Source organism: Lepisosteus oculatus, chromosome 5, assembly GCF_040954835.1.
Source record: "Lepisosteus oculatus isolate fLepOcu1 chromosome 5, fLepOcu1.hap2, whole genome shotgun sequence".
Taxonomy (NCBI): Eukaryota; Metazoa; Chordata; class Actinopteri; order Semionotiformes; family Lepisosteidae; genus Lepisosteus; species Lepisosteus oculatus.
In genome coordinates this window covers 25833981-25853478 of record NC_090700.1, presented here as the reverse complement: position 1 = coordinate 25853478, position 19498 = coordinate 25833981, and the positions used below count along the sequence as shown (strand labels likewise).

Sequence of the window (19498 nt, the reverse complement as noted above, 5' to 3'; positions counted from 1 at the left end):
GCACCAATTATAAAACTTTTTGCTCATGTGCATTTTGTATTTTCACATTTATTTACATCTCTAAAACTTTAACATAACAAATTTTTATTTGCCTTAATTTTGAAAAATGAATTTCAGCCTTAAAAAAGTTTATCACTTTTGTTTCTTGTCCTACAGAGCTCTTTAATCGTGAAGAGCCCAGCATTTTTACATTGCTCTATTAAATAGACAGGTTACTTGGACATAACGTTTTCATTGTATTTGGCATAGTGCACTACTTGGACATAATGCATTGGATGTAATGTACAAGCTGGACATATAGCAGTTCTATTTGTATTGAGTTTATTTTCATTTTATTCAATTTTTATTGCACTATTGTTATGTAACTTTATTTTGTAACTTTTAATTTTTTGATCCCCCCGCCGAGTTTGCAGAAAAGACATTTCATTGTCAGCAATTACTGCTGCACACTGTATTGTTGTGCATTTGATAAATACATTTTTATTTAATTTTTAAGCTGTTATTACTGATCACCGAATTATTGCACTTGACATTGCTTAATTCACCCCATTTCCTGAACGTCTATCACAAGCAGAACTAGTGCTGTCTCTGGTGCGATCTTTTTACAGCTGAAATTTCATTTTGTTTAAACGAATAAGAAATTAGATTGTTTATAAATCTAATCACTTATTATATGTAAACACAAAGTAATTGCTCTATGAAAATGTTCTTTTTCTTGTTCGTTTTGGGTGAAAATGACTGTTTAATTCAAAGAAGGAAGTCCATGAAGTGAAACACATCAGCAATGGTGAGGCTTAAAGCAGAGAAAATAAACTGGGTGAAAACTCCTGCTGAATCACCCAATAGAAATATTGTGCCTTTCACTGAAAGACTATTCGAAAATGGCAAAACCGAGAACAAAGCAAGAATACTTTTGCAAGGCACTCTATATTTGTAGCTCTGATTTATGTGTGTGGGAAAAGCGGGAGGTGACACTCGGTGGCGCGTAGGGTAATATGAATGAAGCATGTTGTTCAGGTTTTGGAATTATAAAAAATAAACCTTTGTTGAGTTTAAATGAGAGACAAAAGGTACCTTGCAAAGCAGCTGATTTTGCCAAACAGCAAATTATTGCTTGAAGAATTTAAAATCTGTACTGTAGCTTTATTTTATTGAACAGAAAGTCATTTTACACCTTGCTTATTCTGTTAAGTAGAGTTTGTGTTAAGCACAGTACACACACTTTTGTCTGTCGGGGAGCAGGAGCCTATTCCAGAGACATTTTCATTGTGTAGATTCCAAAATACTCTACGGCAGCAGAAGTGAGCAATTACCTGCTCGAAAATGAATGTGTTCCCAAAAGCATATACCTTATGTTATCACAACTTTTGCAAACATTCCTGATACATAACCACATTATGTATTCTATATTTGTATATTTTGTACCATTACAGGAGAATACATACTGTATTTATTATTGTTGTTGCTGCTGGCTTTCAAGCTTTAAATCGCCTACTTACTTCTTCGACTAGCTTGCAGAGAAAGTCATTATACTTAAAACATATACTTAATATAATCAGAAGGAACATGTAAAAACTTTTCCAAAATAACCACAGTAAGTAACCAAATGAAAGACTTTGATGCTTGAAATGTTTATGAAGAAAGTGGAATACAGTTGTGTATTTTTTATATAAACTACCACTACTAGCCATATACAGTTTGATAATATATTTATATTCCTAAATTAATATTGTTTATGATGTTCAGAGATGTTATGCTCCTCTTATTTTTATGCTCAACTACCAAAATGTACCTTTAGTTGTAAAATTCCACATAAAAATTCAATATTACGCGGATTTAAACATGCACAGTAAAGAGATTAAATGAAGCAATCGTTTCACTAACATCCAATGCACCACATCTGCCACCTTTCGTTCATTTTGGCCAGCCAATCACATACTACAGTATTCCATGCTATTCTGAAGATAAGTTTGCGCAGTATGGTGTTTTACTGCTCATTTTGAATGACTGCATCTATAATTCATCCAGTGCCCTTGTTATATTTGCCTGGTGCGGAATATACACTGCTGTGAGAACTACTGACGTGAACTCCCTCAGTAGATAGAAAGGGAGACATTTTATTGTCAGGTGTTCAAGGTGCGGAGAGCATGATGCTGAAATAATCTCCACGTCTGTGCAGCAGGAGTTGTTTACCATGAAGCATACCCCGCCGCCTCTGCTCTTACCCAAATCCATAGTTCTGTCCTGACAGTGAATAGAAAATCCTCCCGGGAGGATAGCGGAGTCCGGAATAGACGGGTTAAGCCAAGTTTCGGTAAACACCAGCACTTTGCAGCTCTTGATGTCCTTGCTCTCAGTTCATCCAGCTTATTGTCCAATGACTGCACATCAGCAAGAAGTATACTAGGGAGTTGGAGACAATTGCTGTGCTGTCTCAATCTAACCAGATCACCCACTTGTTTACTCATCTTTCTACGGCTTTTAACACAGCAGTACCAATACATCCTACACACAAAGAAGCTGCTTTCTATTTTAGTTGGATTTCCTGGCAGGAATGAAATAAGTGTTGAGGGGAGCTCCTTGAGAACAACACAGACACCCTGCGAGATGAGAACACGAAGAGAAAGAAATATGCACTGTACCGTGTCTTTACTTTGCAACACATACAGTAGCTCATTTCTGTGTTGTTCCCTTCGTACCCCAGAACCCATGTATCCCAATGGTTTGTACGTCAAGCATAATTTTTTTATAAAATATTGTAACCCTTTCTGTGCTCAGTGTGGATGATTGCTTTGGTTTTTTTTCCCTAGCCCTGCTGGTTTGCTCTGGAGCCTATGTCCTGACCAGAGGGACACTGGCAGCATCTCGTAAACTGCACTTTCAGATGCTGAACAGCATTCTACACCAGTCTCTTCAGTTCTTTGACATGACTCCAATTGGCCAGGTCATCAACAGGTTTACTAAGGTAAACTAAACCCTGCCTTGCTCTACTAACAAGTAATGCTTTAATACAAGTAATGTTAAATGGTTAACACAATAAACGACAGAGCCTTTTTGAGTGCAGAGCCACATCTGGGAAGTTCACTGCCAAAAGTCCATTAATGAATCTGTAAATCATATAAATGTTCATATTCTTCCCTTTTCAAGACTTTTCTTTTAAGTTTATATATGTAATTCAATGTGTACGTTTTAAGTAGCTGTTATTTTCTCTCTTTGCATCTACTGTGTTTTATACATGTGCTACTGTACAGTACTTTAAGTTTCTTGAAAGCTGTTTATAAATAAAACTGTATTTCTATTTTGTTAAAAGCTTGAGAAGTTTTAAAATGCTTCAGAATGTAGTGTCTCAATTTTAAGAAAGGAATTAATTGTAGGACCTATTCTTGTGATGGTTTAAGCATTTTTCTTTTTCCATTTTCTAATGGCTTTAAGAAAGGTGTTGCAGGCAATTAAATTTATTACAGCATTTCTTACTTGCCATAACCCTGATTTTTTTTAAATGTTTTTTTGGACTGCACTTCTTTGTAAAGCCACCAGGTGGAGCAGTGAATGCTTAACGTGGTGTGTGGTAACATTTGGGTTGTCGCCTGATGTTGCCTGGTTTTGAATCCCAGTCAATGCTGAAGGACAATCTTTTTCCAATTATAGAATTTAAGTTGTATAACTGTTTAGACTTTTATTAATTTTAAACTGTGTATAGCAGCCATATCACTCTGCAACTCACAGCTGGCAACCCACTGAAGTTAAGCAGGTGTGAGCCTGGTCAGTACCTGGATGGGAGACCTCCTGGGAAAAACTAAGGTTGCTTCTGGAAAAAGTGTAAGTGGGGCCAGCAGGGGGCGCTCACCCTGCGGTCCATGTGGATCCTAATACCCCAGTATAGTTACAGGGATACTATACTGTAAACGGCGCCGTCCTTCAGATGAGACGTAAAACCGAGGTCCTGACTCTCTGTGGTCATTAAAAAAATCCCAGGGTGTTTCTCGAAAAGAGTAGGGGTGTAACCCTGGCATCCTGGCCAAATTTCCTATTGGTCCTTACCAATCATGGCCTCCTAATAATCCCCTTCTATGAACTGGCTTCATTACTCTGTTCTCTCCCCCCCCCACCTCACTAATAGCTGATGTATGGTGAGTATTCCGGCGCACTATGGCTGCTATTGCATCATCCAGGTGGATGCTGCATGCTGGTGGTGGTGGAGGGGAGTCCCCATTACCTGTAAAGCGCTTTGAGAGGAATGATCAGAAAAGTGCTATATAAGTGTAAACAATTATTAGTATATACTGTAAATAAAGAGCATTAAAAGATGAAAGACGAAAGATGTTTCTGAAAGCATGTTTATTTGTCCCCACAGGATATGTATGTGATTGATGAACGATTCCATTACTATCTGCGCACCTGGCTGAACTGCATGTTGGATGTTTTGGGGACAATTCTCATTATCACAGCTGTCACCCCAGCTTTTCTTCTGGTTGTTGTCCCTCTGGCACTCATCTACCTCGCTGTACAGGTATGACAACATAAAAGTCCTCTCTCAGAATGCAGGTTGAGCTATATAACCCACACATTGTTAGTTTCAGCCCACATCAAAGTAGCATAAGAGAGAATAAACTCACTGTGTTGTGGAACATGTAATGGTTAAATCAGCATGGAAAAATAGAAGGAAAAAACACAGTTTTTCATCAGTTGAGTCTCTTTTACATTATTATACTACAACTCTTAACTATTTCATTGCCTTATTTGGGCATCTTCTAAGAAGGTCTTTACCAGACTGTTCCCTTCCAAGATGGCAGTCATCAGGCTTGTAGTGCTACAAAGTCTGTTTGTCTTCTAATATCTGATTCTGGTTCTCATTCTATTCTCATTCTCTTTGATCTCAGTGCTCCTTTCAACACTGTTAACCATGCCATCTTACTTTCTCATCTTGAAACTGTGTTTGGAGTTTCTGACACTGCTCACAAATGGTTCAAGTCTTACCTTGCTGATTGCTGTTGTTTTGTCTCTCTTGGTGAATTTAGGCCTGAAAGTGGGCTCGTTAAGTCTGGTGTTCTTCAGGGCTCAATACTGGGCCCCCTAATTTTCAGCATTTACATGTTTCCACTTGGTCATCTTTTAAGATCACATTGCCTCAGCTATCATTTCTATGCTGACGATACTCAAGTCTACATCCATATTAAACCTGTCACTGTTTTATCTTATTACCTCTTCGACATAATGACTCAGAATGTCCTGTGAAATCTGTGACTGAAGTCGTGCTTATTGGCACCCCCCATCAGCTTTTTGTTAAGCCAGTTCTGTAAGTCTAGGTGTGAATGATACTATACTTCAACTTCAGTCTAAATTGAAAACTTGGGGGTGATTCAGTCTTGACATTGGACCCACATGAGCAACATAATGTCAAAACATCTTTCTTTCACCTCAAAAATATTGCTAGACTACATCCTATGTTATTGCTAACTGTGGCTGAAAACCTGATCAACACCTGAATATCCTGAATTGACTACTATAATGCTCTACTCTCTGGGGTTTCTAAGTCCACATTGAACAAACTCCAGTATGTTCAAAATTTCGTAGCCAGAATCCTGACCAGGTCTAGTGCAAGTGGCCACATTAATCCTGTCCTGGAGTCCATCCACTGGCTTTTTGTCAGGGTTCATATTTGTTTCAAAATCCTCATGCTCACCTACAGTATAAGGATGTGCATAGCTTGGCCCCTCAGTACCTGTCTAAGCTACTATCATTGTACTCCCCACCTCACAACCTTCAGTCTTCTAATTCTGGTCTCCTTTCTCTTGTAACAGACAAATAAGTTCTGGATGCCGAGATTAAGTGAAACTGATGAGTATTGTACGGGTATAAAACTTCCAGTTTATATAGCCCTTTTATGCCGCTTCTGACGTAGCTCGTTACCATGGTAATGCGGGAGGTCAAGGTATTCGGACAGTTTACAGACTTTGGCCAAATGGTCAGTGTTAGGTTTTCGTCCTTGGGAAGGAAGATTTCTAGCTGGCATCTGGAATCCTTATCAGTTATCCCCTTTCCTGCCATAACTCCAGGCTGTTACTTAGAAGTCCAGTCCTAATGCAGAAAGGACTCAGTTAACCCTTTCTTCACATCTTATATCTTTCTTCATATCTGTCCCCCAAGCCTGTCTACACTATGGGTGATAGGGCCTTCTCCTTTTATGCCCTAAAGCTCCTGAACTCTGTCCCCAAAGACATCACCTTCTCTAAACTCCTTCAAATCTAGACTCAAAACCTTCTTCCAGCAGCCATATCACCCTGCAACTCACAACTGGCAACCCACTGAAGCTAAGCAGGTGTGAGCCTGGTCAGTACCTGGATGGGAGACCTCCTGGGAAAAACTAAGGTTGCTGAAGGAAGAGATGTTAGTGGGGCCAGCAGGGGGCGCTCACCCTGCAGTCTATGTGGATATTAATGCCCCAGTATAGTGACGGGGACACTATACTGTAAACAGGCGCAGTCCTTCAGATGAGATGTAAAACTGAGGTCCTGACTCTCTGTGGTCATTAAAAATCCCAGGGTGTTTCTCGAAAAGAGTAGGGGTGTATCCCTGGCATCCTGGCTAAATTTCCCATTGGCCCTTACCAATCATGACCTCCTAATAATCCCCATCTATGAATTGGCTTCATTAGTCTGATCTCCTCCGCACTGATAGCTGATGTGTGGTGAGCGTTCTGGCTGCCGTTGCATCATCCAGGTGGATGCTGCACATTGGTGGTGGTGGAGGGGATTACCTGTAATGCGCTTTGAGTGGAGTGTCCAGAAAAGCCCTATATAAGAGTAAGCAATAATAATAATTATTATTATTCTATAGAAGAGTCTTTACTTAACTAGTACTGTTCTTTACCCCTGTGTTCCTAATGTATTTAGTACCCTCTTTTTCTGTCTCCTCTGATTGTGTATTCTCAATGTATCTCATGTTTTGTATTTTTCTATTGTTGTTCTGTAAAGCACTTTGAGAAACCACCTTTAAAATTTATTACACTTATACCATGAATGCATAAATATGATCATATGGAATTACTGTCCATCAGGGAAGTGTTGAAGGGAATTGGACTTTCTCAGTTCTTGAGGAATTATTAACAAACAATATTCCAGAACCTTCCTCACCTGAGTCCATACCAGAGATTAGAACAGGTAGACAACAAACATCTGTTCCTCCTAAAAACTGATCAGAAGTACAGTGCATGTCCTGCATTCTGTCAGTCTGAAACTTGGCTGAATAATTCCCTTCCAGATTCGACAATCTTCCTCAGGTTTTACAGTGCAACAGAGCTGAGTAGAGAGGTCAGTTAATTGACTACGTAAATCTAAAGGGTGGAGGCATTTATTTAAAAAAAATGCGAGCGTAATAATTATTCATTTCTATTACTGAATAGTACTATCAGATGAATAACTTTTTATTTACCTAGAGCGTTTGCATAAATTGAGCCAATTGTTGTCTACATTCTACAACAAGTAAATGGTAATGGCGTAATCTGTGAACTAGCACAACATCTCTGATATTAAAAGGTCTAACCCAGACTGGAGAATTATAGTGCTGGGTGATTTTAATCATGCTGACTTGATGCAAGGAGTGCCACAATTCAAATAGCAATTGCCCTACCAGAGTGGACAGAATATTAGATCAGTGTTACTGCACATTGGACAGTTTATCATGCCTATACTAACGCACCACCGGGTACAGATGCAGCCACTCAGATTGACATTGGCTTGCTGTGGCAACACTGCCGAAAGAATCTTCACTGGCTGAAGAAAATAGATACTGTAGGTTAAGCTTTTTGTGTATTAGATATTTGATAAAATATCAGCATCTGTTGTCCCATTTAAATACACTTAATAAGTAATAAAAGGGAAATTTTGGGAACTAAAATGTAACTAAAGGGAAACTTTGGTAGCTGAAAATAAAAATAAGTTTCTGAATGTCATTAACAATATTAATGTTTAATATAAATATCATTATTTAGCTGGATGTGGTAGGGTATTTCTTTCTTTACAAACATCTGCTTCAAATCTTAACTCTACTTCTGGTCATTTTGGAAAACGTTTGACATTCTCTTTCTTATACTTGTAGAAATGAAATAGGTAACCCTAATTGTTTTTATCTTATTCAGAGTGATGCTTAAGTTCTAACAGATAAGGACTCATTCCTTAATGTCTCTTGTGATACATCCATCCATTTTCTGATTGCTGTGTCCAGTGCAGGGTCGCGTTAGCATTGTTATCCACACACCCACACGTTGAACTCGGTACAGCACTAGAGATTAACATGTTGCACCCACATCCACTAAACTTGATCAAAGCATTTTGTTGTTTTTCAAGTCTTTTTATTGTAAGTCTTTTTAATAAATTTCCACAGTCATGGTATCACCCGCTTGTTTTTGAAGTCATACGGAATATGAAATTTGAGAGTATTGTTCACATATAGGAACTTATAGGACTAAGTCTGAGTAGATTTGGTGATACAGATGCAGCCATTCAAAGTGCGCCGTACAAACCTGTACTGCACGCAACTCACTACATCATACCGCGGTGCGTGATTGGCTGGCCAAAATGATCGACAGGGGCACTCATAGTGCATTGTTTGGTAATGGAAAGATTTAATCTTTTAATCTCTTTACTGTGCAAGTTTTAATCCGCTTAGTATTGAATATTTATATGGAATTTTACAACTAAAGGGAAATTTTTGTAGCTGGGCATAAAAAGAAGAGGAGCATAACGCATCAGAAGGTCATAAACTATATTAATTTAAGAACATAAACATATGATGTAAACTGTATATTGCTGGTATTGGTACAGATGCAGCCATTCAAAACAAGCGGGTGATACCACGTTAAAACACGGTGCGCTTGTCACAGTATAACATGGGTTACCGTATAATTCATATATAATTCAGCATAATACCGCATGATACCACATGATACCGCAAGTAAAATAATAGTATCCAGAATTTCCACCAGGTGGAGCTAATAAAGCTCACCCTCTCATGTACAGCGTTTGAGCTGTCGCAATCAAAGTCTTTACCGAAGATATTACTAATAGTATTAATAATGAATGACCTTGAACAATCTGTAAACTCAAAGTATTACCCTGGTCTACATTCTTTGTAACTGTCTTTGTAAATGAAAAGACTATTTTTTCATTGACCGTCTTTGTAAGTGAAAATACTTTATTTCTTCATTGACAAAAAGTAACACCACAGCATTTCGTTGATTCAATCACGCATTTGTTTCCAATCATGCAAAGTAATTCTTGAGAATCTCCGATTCACCATGCCTTTCACATGCTAATAAAAGATATTAACTTAGGAACATAAACATATTACTGTATGTAAACTGTGCTTATATGGCTGGTCTTGATACTGTATTTTAAAGAAAAAATACACACAAGTATTCCATTTCTCCCTAAACATTTTAAGCATCAAAGTCTTACATTTTGTTTATTTTGGAAACATTTTTACGCGCTCCTTGCTCCTTGTCTGACCATGTCACTGTACATTTAAAAGCATACTTTTAGAATTTGATTAATAGGGAATATAATATGGAATCGCGTATCAAAAGAAACGGTGTAACTATATTCATGTACTGTTGCACAAACAGTACTATAAGACTTTCCATTGAGATGTCCTCCTCACATTGCTGCCTCGGTGGCGTGATTGCTTAAGTCACTAAACTTGTGATCCTGAGCTTGAGTGTTCAAACCCAGCTGGTGCCTTCAGTTTTCTTTAAACAAATAAAAATTTCTTTGAAAAACTAAAATAGCTAATATTATTGGCATTATATTGACATTTTTTATATTTCTAAATAACACAACATGTTCGTACTGTATGTACACAGCGGCAGGGCGCAATTTCATGGGATCCCTATTACTAAAGGTATTAAGGGTTTTAAGATCCCTTTAGATCTCCCTTCAGATTTAAAAGGTTATTAATAATATCTTCGATGTCGCATATTTTGCTGCCTACGCATGCTTACACAACTCCCACACAAAGGGGAGTTGGCAGACTTTTTCCCTGAGGGATGACACACTTGCATTTGAGATAATTGGGAGGTTTTCCAAAAGATGGCAATATGGAATTTCACAGTCTCCTGTTGCTATTTGCATGTCATGTGAATGGATGAAAGACTCTTTCTCTGTGATGATGAAATATTACACATACAGTATATATAGAATGAAAAGAAGGAATGTGAAAAGGGATATAATTCATAAGACACATAAGCACTCCTGATATCCATGTTATTGTAACCAAATGATTCATATGCATACGCATAGACAAACCCCAGAAAAAGATTTTTTACTGTATTTTAAATGTGAGGTATTGTGAATGGCTTGTATCTAAGGCAACAAGAATATTGGCATTTTGCATTTTCTTTAGTCAGTGTCTATACAAAAGCTGCACAGTAAGGTTTGCTTTAAAAGTATGGTAATTAAATTGCTTTAAAAGTATAGTAATTAAAAACCATTAATACTTTTGTTGAAGTTTAAATAAAGTTGATGTTTTGTCTTTTGGCTAGACTTGACTATTTAGCCATGAGATATACAATAGATTGTCATTAACAACCTTATATTTATATTTATATATTTATTAATCTTCCTTGTTATGCACAGTGAGAATGATAATGTAATGAGAATTAATTTAATCACAGAGTGTTCATAAATTGTGCTAGGAAGAAAACAGACAAGTGTTCTAAAAGGTCACATATAAACAGGTTTTTGATGGACAGAATGATAGATTAACATACTGTAGAGGAAAACAGTATAGGCATCGTTGATATGAAGACTTTTGAAGCCAAATTTCCCAAAATTTAATACAGCATTTGAGCCTTTGAGCACATATGTGCTTATGTAGTGGTTTGATGGGTTTACTGAGACAATTATTAATTGTAGCAGTAACCACGAGGTTGTTCGTTGGGGCTTTTAGAAAATCAAACGTCAGAACAACTAACAACGCACACACACGGGTTCAATACACAAGATACATTTATTAATATAAACTGTGCACCAAACATATACTAGTCTGCCTGGATATGAGCGACAGACCTTACTGTGAGGGTTATCAATATACAAGGTATATAATCTCGAAGAGATGCAAACACAAAGAGATACACAACAGAGAATATATGTCAATATATACGGATGCAGCCATTCAAAGTGAGCGGTACAGACACGTACCGCAGGTAAGATGACACGAGGTACCGCGGTGCGTGATTGGTTGACCGACAGGGGCACTCGTGGTCCGTTGGTCTGTCGTAGAAAGACTTACTGTAAACGTCTTTACTGTGCCCGTTGTAGATATTGAATTTTACCACTGAAGGGAAATCTTAGTAGCTGAGCTTAAAAAGAATAGGAGCATACTGTAACGCGTGTGAAGGCCATAAACGATATTAATTTTTGAACATAAACATACAGTATATAGCTGGTCTTGGTACTTTAAAGAAAAAAATACACACCAGTATTCCATTTCTCCCTAAACATTGTAAGCTTCGAAGTCTTTAACTAACGTGATACCGGAGTCAACAAGCATACTTTTAGAATTTGAGTAAAAGGGAATATAATATGGAATTGCGTATCTCAAGAATTTAATAACGGTATGATTATATCCGTGTACTGCGACAAGGCTGTGTAGGGCTGTTTCACCTGCCCATTCATGCGAGCTGTCTTGTAGCCTACTGGTCTAGGTGCGTGACTACCAACTGGCAGGTTGTGTGTTCGAATCCAGCTGGTGCTTGACTTTTCTTTTAACAAACATTTCTTCGAAAAAATAGGTAAGCGATATTATGGACAATCAATTGACTTTTATATTTCAAAATATCGCAACATGATCGATATTTGCGATATTTTGAACATATCTTCCCTTCTGACAGCGGTTCCTGCTTCTAGTGTGTGTGTGTGTGCAACAGAGTACATTTTTATAGAGAAATGGAGGCTGGACAGTATGCGTTACAATATAAACATTTATATTGATTTAAATCGTGTTCTGATTTCAATCGCAAACGCGTGTTTAATTATGTGTTTTTTAATCATAATCAGGCTAATGCATTTTTCTGTATGAACCAGCTTTTACTACATAAACACAGCGTGATTGCTCTCTGAAAATGCTTTTCCTTAAAGCGATTCTATTGAGGGAGTAGCCCAGCTACCACTTAACACTGTACTTCCTACTTTGAATACCTGTGAGACCGGTTTAATTCGTCACAGCCAGCACTCCGGGAGTTCATATTGCTTGACTAATTTTAAAAACTAAGTTATAAATGCAAACGCTTCCTCGGTGCGCTGCCCTGGTAAGCCGGGTCTTACAGCAATCTAATTACCTATTCGCTTAAAACGCTATATAAAATAAAGTTTATTTAGAGATGAATGATAGGTGACTATTCATTGTTATTAAAAAGACTTAAATTCGATCATATCGTGATATTTAGAAATATAAATTTGTTTGGTGCGAGTGAGGTTTTATTTAATCTCTGACCAAGGTAAACGTTTCATTTTTTCAAAGAAATGTTTGTTAAAAAAGTCATAGTTCCATGGGTTTCAATCACAGACCATATGACATGGGAGTCAGGAAACTAACACACAGCGCCACCGGATTTAATAACGCAATAAAAACGCTATAAAATAATGTATCTCTCCCACTCAGAATATCCTCAGATCAGTTTTCTACCAGCAATAAAACAAAAAAAATGGAAAGCATTGTCTCCTCCTGATTGGAACCTTTCTTACTGTCTTATAATTTATCAGGCTACCTTTTAATTTCCACTGAGAGAAGGAAGTCACTTGTCATGCAGCTATTTTATTCTTCATTGCACAATATGCTCTAAGTTAGCAAATGAAACATGAACACTTATTGAAATTAATCAAGAATACGTTTAACATCCAAACTATACTTTATCACATTTAATTATTGTTTACATCTTCCGCCTGAGAACAGTCACCCGTTGCTACCCAACGCAGAAACACAGCCACTAACTAGCAAAGAGAGGACATTAGCTAGCCAATATGATAATAAAATAAATGATTATTTTGTTAATTTCTTTTGCACATTTATTTGAACATTTCCATCGATTGTACAAGCACTTGGAAACTGTCCAATCCCTAGTTCATCAAGCATTTACCGGTCTGGCGCCGGTCTGTGTCTTCTAGGATATAATGCCAGGGAACTCTTGTTTTTATGTCCACTATAACTACGCTGGGCAAACGTTCTGAGGTCAAATTCTTCCAGCACGGGGGTACCTTTAAAGCGGAGACGACGGCACCGACATTTTTTGGCGCGCCTTCTCTTTAAAGCCCTGGCCAAATATGAAGACAATAAATAATTTCCTAAGATACGCGATTAAAAAATAAATAAATAAAAATTTGAATCTCCTGCGGAACACATTCCATAAGAATCAGCGGTTTTACAGTATATATCACCTTTAAAGGTGGCTTCTCAAAACGCATTACGGGATAAAAACAACCAGAACAGCAGCAACAACAATACTGTATTTCGTTGCACTTTGAAAACCAAGTAATAACTTAACTATACAGTATGTGCAAACGTTTCGTATGTTGCTGTCGTGAATGCCTGCGTACCCATAAGTATCTTATTTGCCTTGAGTCTGTCTACAGTATATCTGTCCCACTACCCCCCTCCCTCCCTCAATTCAATTCAATTCAAGGTGTTTTATTTGCATGACAGATGGGTACAAGCAGTGTTGGGTATGTATATTGTAACGCTTACTGCCGTCAGGCACTGTGTAAGACCCGGCGTACCAGAGCAGTGCACAGAGGAAGCGTTTGCATTTATAACTTAGTTTTTAAAATTAGTCAAGCAATATGAACTCCCGGAGTGCTGGCTGTGACGAATTAAACCGGTCTCACAGGTATTCAAAGTAGGAAGTACAGTGTTAAGTGGTAGCTGGGCTACTCCCTCAATAGAATCGCTTTAAGGAAAAGCATTTTCAGAGAGCAATCACGCTGTGTTTATGTAGAAAAAGCTGGTTCATACAGAAAAATGCATTAGCCTGATTATGATTAAAAAACACATAATTAAACACGCGTTTACGATTGAAATCAGAACACAATTTAAATCAATATAAATGTTTATATTGTAACGCATACTGTCCAGCCTCCATTTCTCTATAAAAATGTACTCTGTTGCACACACACACACTAGAAGCAGGAACCGCTGTCAGAAGGGAAGATATGTTCAAAATATCGCAAATATCGATCATGTTGCGATATTTTGAAATATAAAAGTCAATTGATTGTCCATAATATCGCTTACCTATTTTTTCGAAGAAATGTTTGTTAAAAGAAAAGTCAAGCACCAGCTGGAGTCGACCACACAACGTGCCAGTTGGTAGTCACGCACCTAGACCAGTAGGCTACAAGACAGCTCGCATGAACAGGCAGGCGAAACAGCCCTACACAGCCCTGTCGCAGTACACGGATATAATCATACCGTTATTAAATTCTTTAGATACGCGATTCCATATTATATTCCCTTTTAATCAAATTCTAAAAGTATGCTTGTTGACTCCGGTATCACATTAGTTAAAGACTTCGAAGCTTACAATGTTTAGGGAGAAATGGAATACCGGTTTGTATTTTTCCTTTAAAGTGCCGATTCCTGGAATCTGACTGGCTGACACCCCTCTGAAGTGGTTCCATAAAATCTGGTATACGGAAAAGAAAGCGTTGATAAATACAAGTGTCTTTTAATACACTCTTTGCTGTGCTCTTGAGGATCCTTGTGATATTTTAAGCTCTAGTTGAATGATAGGTGTCGCATTTTAAATAATTTTCGTAGTTAGAAATTATGAAACGCCCTGTTAAAAGCAAGGAAGTTTTTATGCCCGTTGAAGTAAAACAAAATGCCTGACAAAGTATGGCTTGGACAGATTCCAAGTGCTTGTACAAATGTGCTAAAGAAATTATACTTTGATTATATAGCTTGTCCAAAGTCATCCATTATTAATACTATTAGTAATATCTTCAGTAAAGGCTTTGATGCATAAATATTTCTGATAAAGGTAGGTTGTGTACTTTTGTCCAACTGAGCAATCTTGCTTTCATAAAATATACCAACATTTTAATGACTGATGATTAACATGCTGTAATACACAGTTCAAAATTAAAGGCTCAAATGCTGTAAATGAGAGGTTAAGCTCCCCCTGGCGGTTTTATAAGGCGACGCCGGATAGTTTCCGGCAGAGCGTCAAATGATACGTGATACCGCGTGGCACCGCGACACGCCCACCGGGGTATGCCGCGAAATACCTCACCCATTTTGTATGGCTGCATCTGTATCGTTCGGTTACCAAATCGCTAATCAGTGTTATTACCCACTGTTACTTTAAGCTCGGAAGTAAATACATTACTCATGAATTAAATTGATAACAACTTGTGTTGAGGTACAATTGAATTCTCGAGACGCAATGTAGAACATGGGGTTTACTTATCCACTCTATATGGATTTGGAATTTCCCTGCACGAACACCAAACCAGCTGACAGGCTCTGTTGCAGCCTCTGTTCCAGCGGTTGTCCAATGGGCGTTGTGTCGGCGTCCTCTGGCTACCGGCCAACCAGTCGAGGTGCAGCTCGGAGTAGGACAGGCGGAGGAATCTAACTGCGGCGCGCAGGGCAGTCGTTGCTCCGAGGGGATCTACCAGCAGTCCGGCTGGCTAGTAGAAAGTCTCTATGCACAGAGTGTGACCGCGAGTCCTCACAAGTCACTCTTTTGCCTGGGAAGAAGCTGGTTCGTTCCCGGTCCAGCACTGCTTCTGAATAAGCTATTCAGGTTGTCGACGAGGGTCCAACTGTAGGCTGCCATTGATCAAGCGGAGCATTCACGTTGGTAGAATTCTGAGTACGTACGGGATCCTCGGCCTCGCGCTTAGAACAAAGTCCAAGTCCTTTTGCAGACAACAGCAGTTGTCACGTGATTGTCTCTGAGGATGCGCGAAAATGGCCAAGGAGAGCCCAGAACTGAGCTTGCGCTCCCTTTTTGATCAAGACCCAGATGTGTGCTGATTGGTTGAGAGTTTGGCGGGCATTGGAGACCCACATGGTATTACCACGCCCTGCCAGTCCCTGATTGGTTGGTCAAGGTGAGATATAAGTCACTTACTCTTGACACTTAGGAATGCAGTCCAGATGTCCATTTGGCACTCCCTAGACTGATAGGCGCCAATGGATGACCATTGATCATGATAGCCAGGCTTAGCTAATTGCATCCCGTCTGGGAGCTTGTTTCTTATCAAAAGAAAACATCTTAAATCAGCCTGCATGAATTCTTTCTCTGTGGCTGCACCACAGAGATGGAGGGTGAGATGGGGCCTCCTTTAGGAGCATACCAACGCTTAGTTCTGTCTTATTAATAAGCATTGCCGCTACATATCCCCCTTTTTTGAAGGTCACGAGGTCCTGAGGCGTTGTTGCCTTCAAAACAAAAACAGAGTTAAGTGATGTCTGTTGTACCACGGTGGATTCTACCACCCAATATTCACATTACCTCTCGAGAATTTGTACAGGAAATAGTGTTGGGAAGAACATTGCGTATACCTGCTCTCAGTTATAAGGTACACAGAAATGAGGCATCGGGCATCATCATTAGCCCTAGACCTTAAACTTCCGGCAGTTCACTATCAGTATCGGATAGCTCTGCAGCAGGCAGACGTTTGGGAGTGGTTACCTGATTTCGGTGATAAACCATTGCTCCCTTTGTCTCATTCAAACTACCCCGCAAGGCTCTGATACAAGAGAACAGCATCCAACACATTACCCCAGCCATGATCCAGCTACCCAGCAGCAGTGTCAAGATGACCATGTTTACTGTTCCTAGCGCCCCAGAGGATCCACAACGACTGTGCTTGGGACCTACCAGTATAGTTTTTAAGTTTGTGTCATTGAGAACAAATTCGACTACCTGTACACCCTCAAGACTTACTCTCTCTTGGATTCTCTTTTCCAAGTCAACGCTGTGTCCTCTGAAAGCGTCCACAATCTCGAGTTCCGTTTCATACAGTTCTGACTACAGGTGATATAGTGCTAAATCATTGAGATGCACTACATCTCCTTCAGGAACTTGTAGAAAAACTGTTTGGTTGGGTAGCTGCACTTCGGTAGCTGTATCATGTCTGTCATAGGTTATGGTAACAGGTAACTGTGGTGTGCTGACCAGCCATTTCTTTCCCACCTGCTCAACCTGGGGTTCGTTAACCTCACATTTGCTCGTCACTGTGGATTTACACTTCTCAGTGGCAGCCCCCTTTCTGATACCACACAACCTCTGAGTTGTGTCCCTAAGGAATGGCTTACTTGGGCATACCCAGTGGATATCCTTGGTTGATGTACATAATTCCAGGTTTGGAACAAGGTACAAATTTGGATCATCTTCCTGGTAAGCTACGAGCAGTGGGGTGGTCAACTTCACATGCATGTCCCCCCTCCAGAAGCCAACGTTCGATATAGACTTGAGTCTATAGATATCCTTGCTACTCACGATGGGAAGGTTCAACAGGAAACCTATTTCCTTGGCTTCGGGGTTGACATGTATGGGAATGGCACTGCCTAGACTGTATGCAAGATGTACTTGCAATGGCTGCACCATCTCGGAAGTGGTTGTCTTCAGTACTTCTTCTACTAAGGACAGTGGAACCAAGTAGGTTGGAATCTGTCCCATGGCTAGGCTAGTTACCGTGGCACTAAGCTCCCTAAGCAGATCCTGCATCAGCATTCTGACCTGTTGCACATAAGCATAGTCCCACTGTAACACGTCGACAATCCTGCCCACGGTGTGGAGGGTGTTATTTAACACTGCTGCATGAAGGTTTATTGCTAAAATTGTGACCTGTAAGGTTTTCCCTAGGCTTTACAGCCGCTGCTGCTGTTGATACAGCTTGTCATAAATTTCTGGCATTTCCTTACGTAACCCAGACACCTGCCTTCTCAGGGTGGTCAGGGTGACAGTGTTAGCAGCAAACAGACCCGCTGAAAATAGCGAACCCACGGTGGAGGCCGCAGCAATCAGACCCCCCAAGAACCTTTTGGGGCGGCTGAGGCCTGTCATCTCCTCCTGGGTGACTGTTGCCTTCCTCAGCTGGCGGAGCATGTGTATAGTGTCTAGCTGGGCATGCCATACAGTATCCCCAGCCCACTGCCTACCATGATAGGACACCCTACTGTTCATGTTGATGTGCTTCCAAAACACATCATGTGGGTCCAGCCGTACATACACTCGCTGAGTATATGTTCTGCAATTTGTTAACAACAATCCGGGAGCGTCCTGCAGGACTATGCCGGTAGGAGGACCGGGTTCCACAACTTCAAGGGGCTGTGTCGAGGCGATCCACAGTACTTAAAGGACCAGCCGTGGCAGATTTAGGATTCCCATTCTGGAACACAGATGAGGCACATGGTACAGTTCCACTATATTTTAGAATATATTTTCCTAGCAGGATCTACACTACAGTACCTAACTACCTGCAACTACAAAGGGGCACCCCCCTCTTTGATCGGGTTTGGACTTTTAACCCTATTCTGTGTCCTCTGGCGCCATTTGAGGTGGGCGATACAACCGGAGGTGGTTGCGATGCACCCACTTGTAGACCAGAGATTGCCTTCCTTTTTCAATCCGAATTCGATAAGCTACCGGTGATACCTTATCGACAATCTATAGTATGCTTTCCTACCCTCTGCAGTCCTTCCCAGATTGTTCTGGGCAAAAGCAAAGGTGTGCAGATGCAGATGTGCTCGCAAGTCTGACACATACTGATGGGCCGTAGCAGCCCCCGTCATGCTCAGGTCCTCCACCCCATAAAGACAGTGTAGGGGAAGAGTCATCTTCCAACCTGTCATCATCTCAAAAGGTGGGACCCCCGTAGAGCAATGGGGCGTGGCTCAGATGGCCATCAGAACCAGGGGCAGCTTAATGTCCCAGTCCCTACTGCTGGTGGAGACAAACTTTTTGAGCATACTAACCACCGTTCAGTTTGCCCTTTCTGCCTGGCCCGAGGATTGAGGGTGGTAGGAGATATGCAACTGGGCCTTGACCCCAAGTATATTCCACAGGGTTGCCATTACTGTAGTTGTGAAATGGGTTCCCCGATCCGAGTCCACGGTCAGGGGGAGTCCCCATCGACTGAACACATGGTTCACCAACAGCACTGCAGTTGTCTCTGCCGTGTCATTGGGTGCTGGGAGGCACTCAATCCATTTTGTGAATGCACACGTAACAGTGAGGAAATATTTGTTCCCTCTGGATGACCTCACCAGCGGCCCCACCCAATCCATTTGTAGATTGGACCAGGGGAATGTCATGCCCTTTTTCTGGAGTGGTGCACGGTGGAGGGGCCGTGATGGTTGGAACTGGCTACACGTCAGACACCCCTTTACATACGCGGCGATGTCTTGGCCCATGTGAGGCCAGAATGCCACCTGCTGGATAGTGTCGTACGTGGCCTTGATTCCCCGGTGACCCCCACAGGGTTCGTCATGA

General features: G+C 40.3%; 1 protein-coding gene across 4 annotated transcripts in view; it reads left to right on the top strand.

Annotated features, from left to right (window-relative positions):
• Positions 1-19498, top strand: part of LOC102693938 (multidrug resistance-associated protein 1-like) — a 187280-nt gene that overhangs the window by 129554 nt on the left and 38228 nt on the right. For all 4 annotated transcript variants that reach the window (XM_069190221.1, XM_069190220.1, XM_069190223.1 and 1 more), the window contains 2 exons: positions 2811-2965; positions 4355-4510. In XM_069190221.1, the coding sequence (XP_069046322.1) occupies positions 2811-2965; positions 4355-4510 (311 nt within the window). The remainder of the gene's footprint in view (positions 1-2810; positions 2966-4354; positions 4511-19498) is intronic.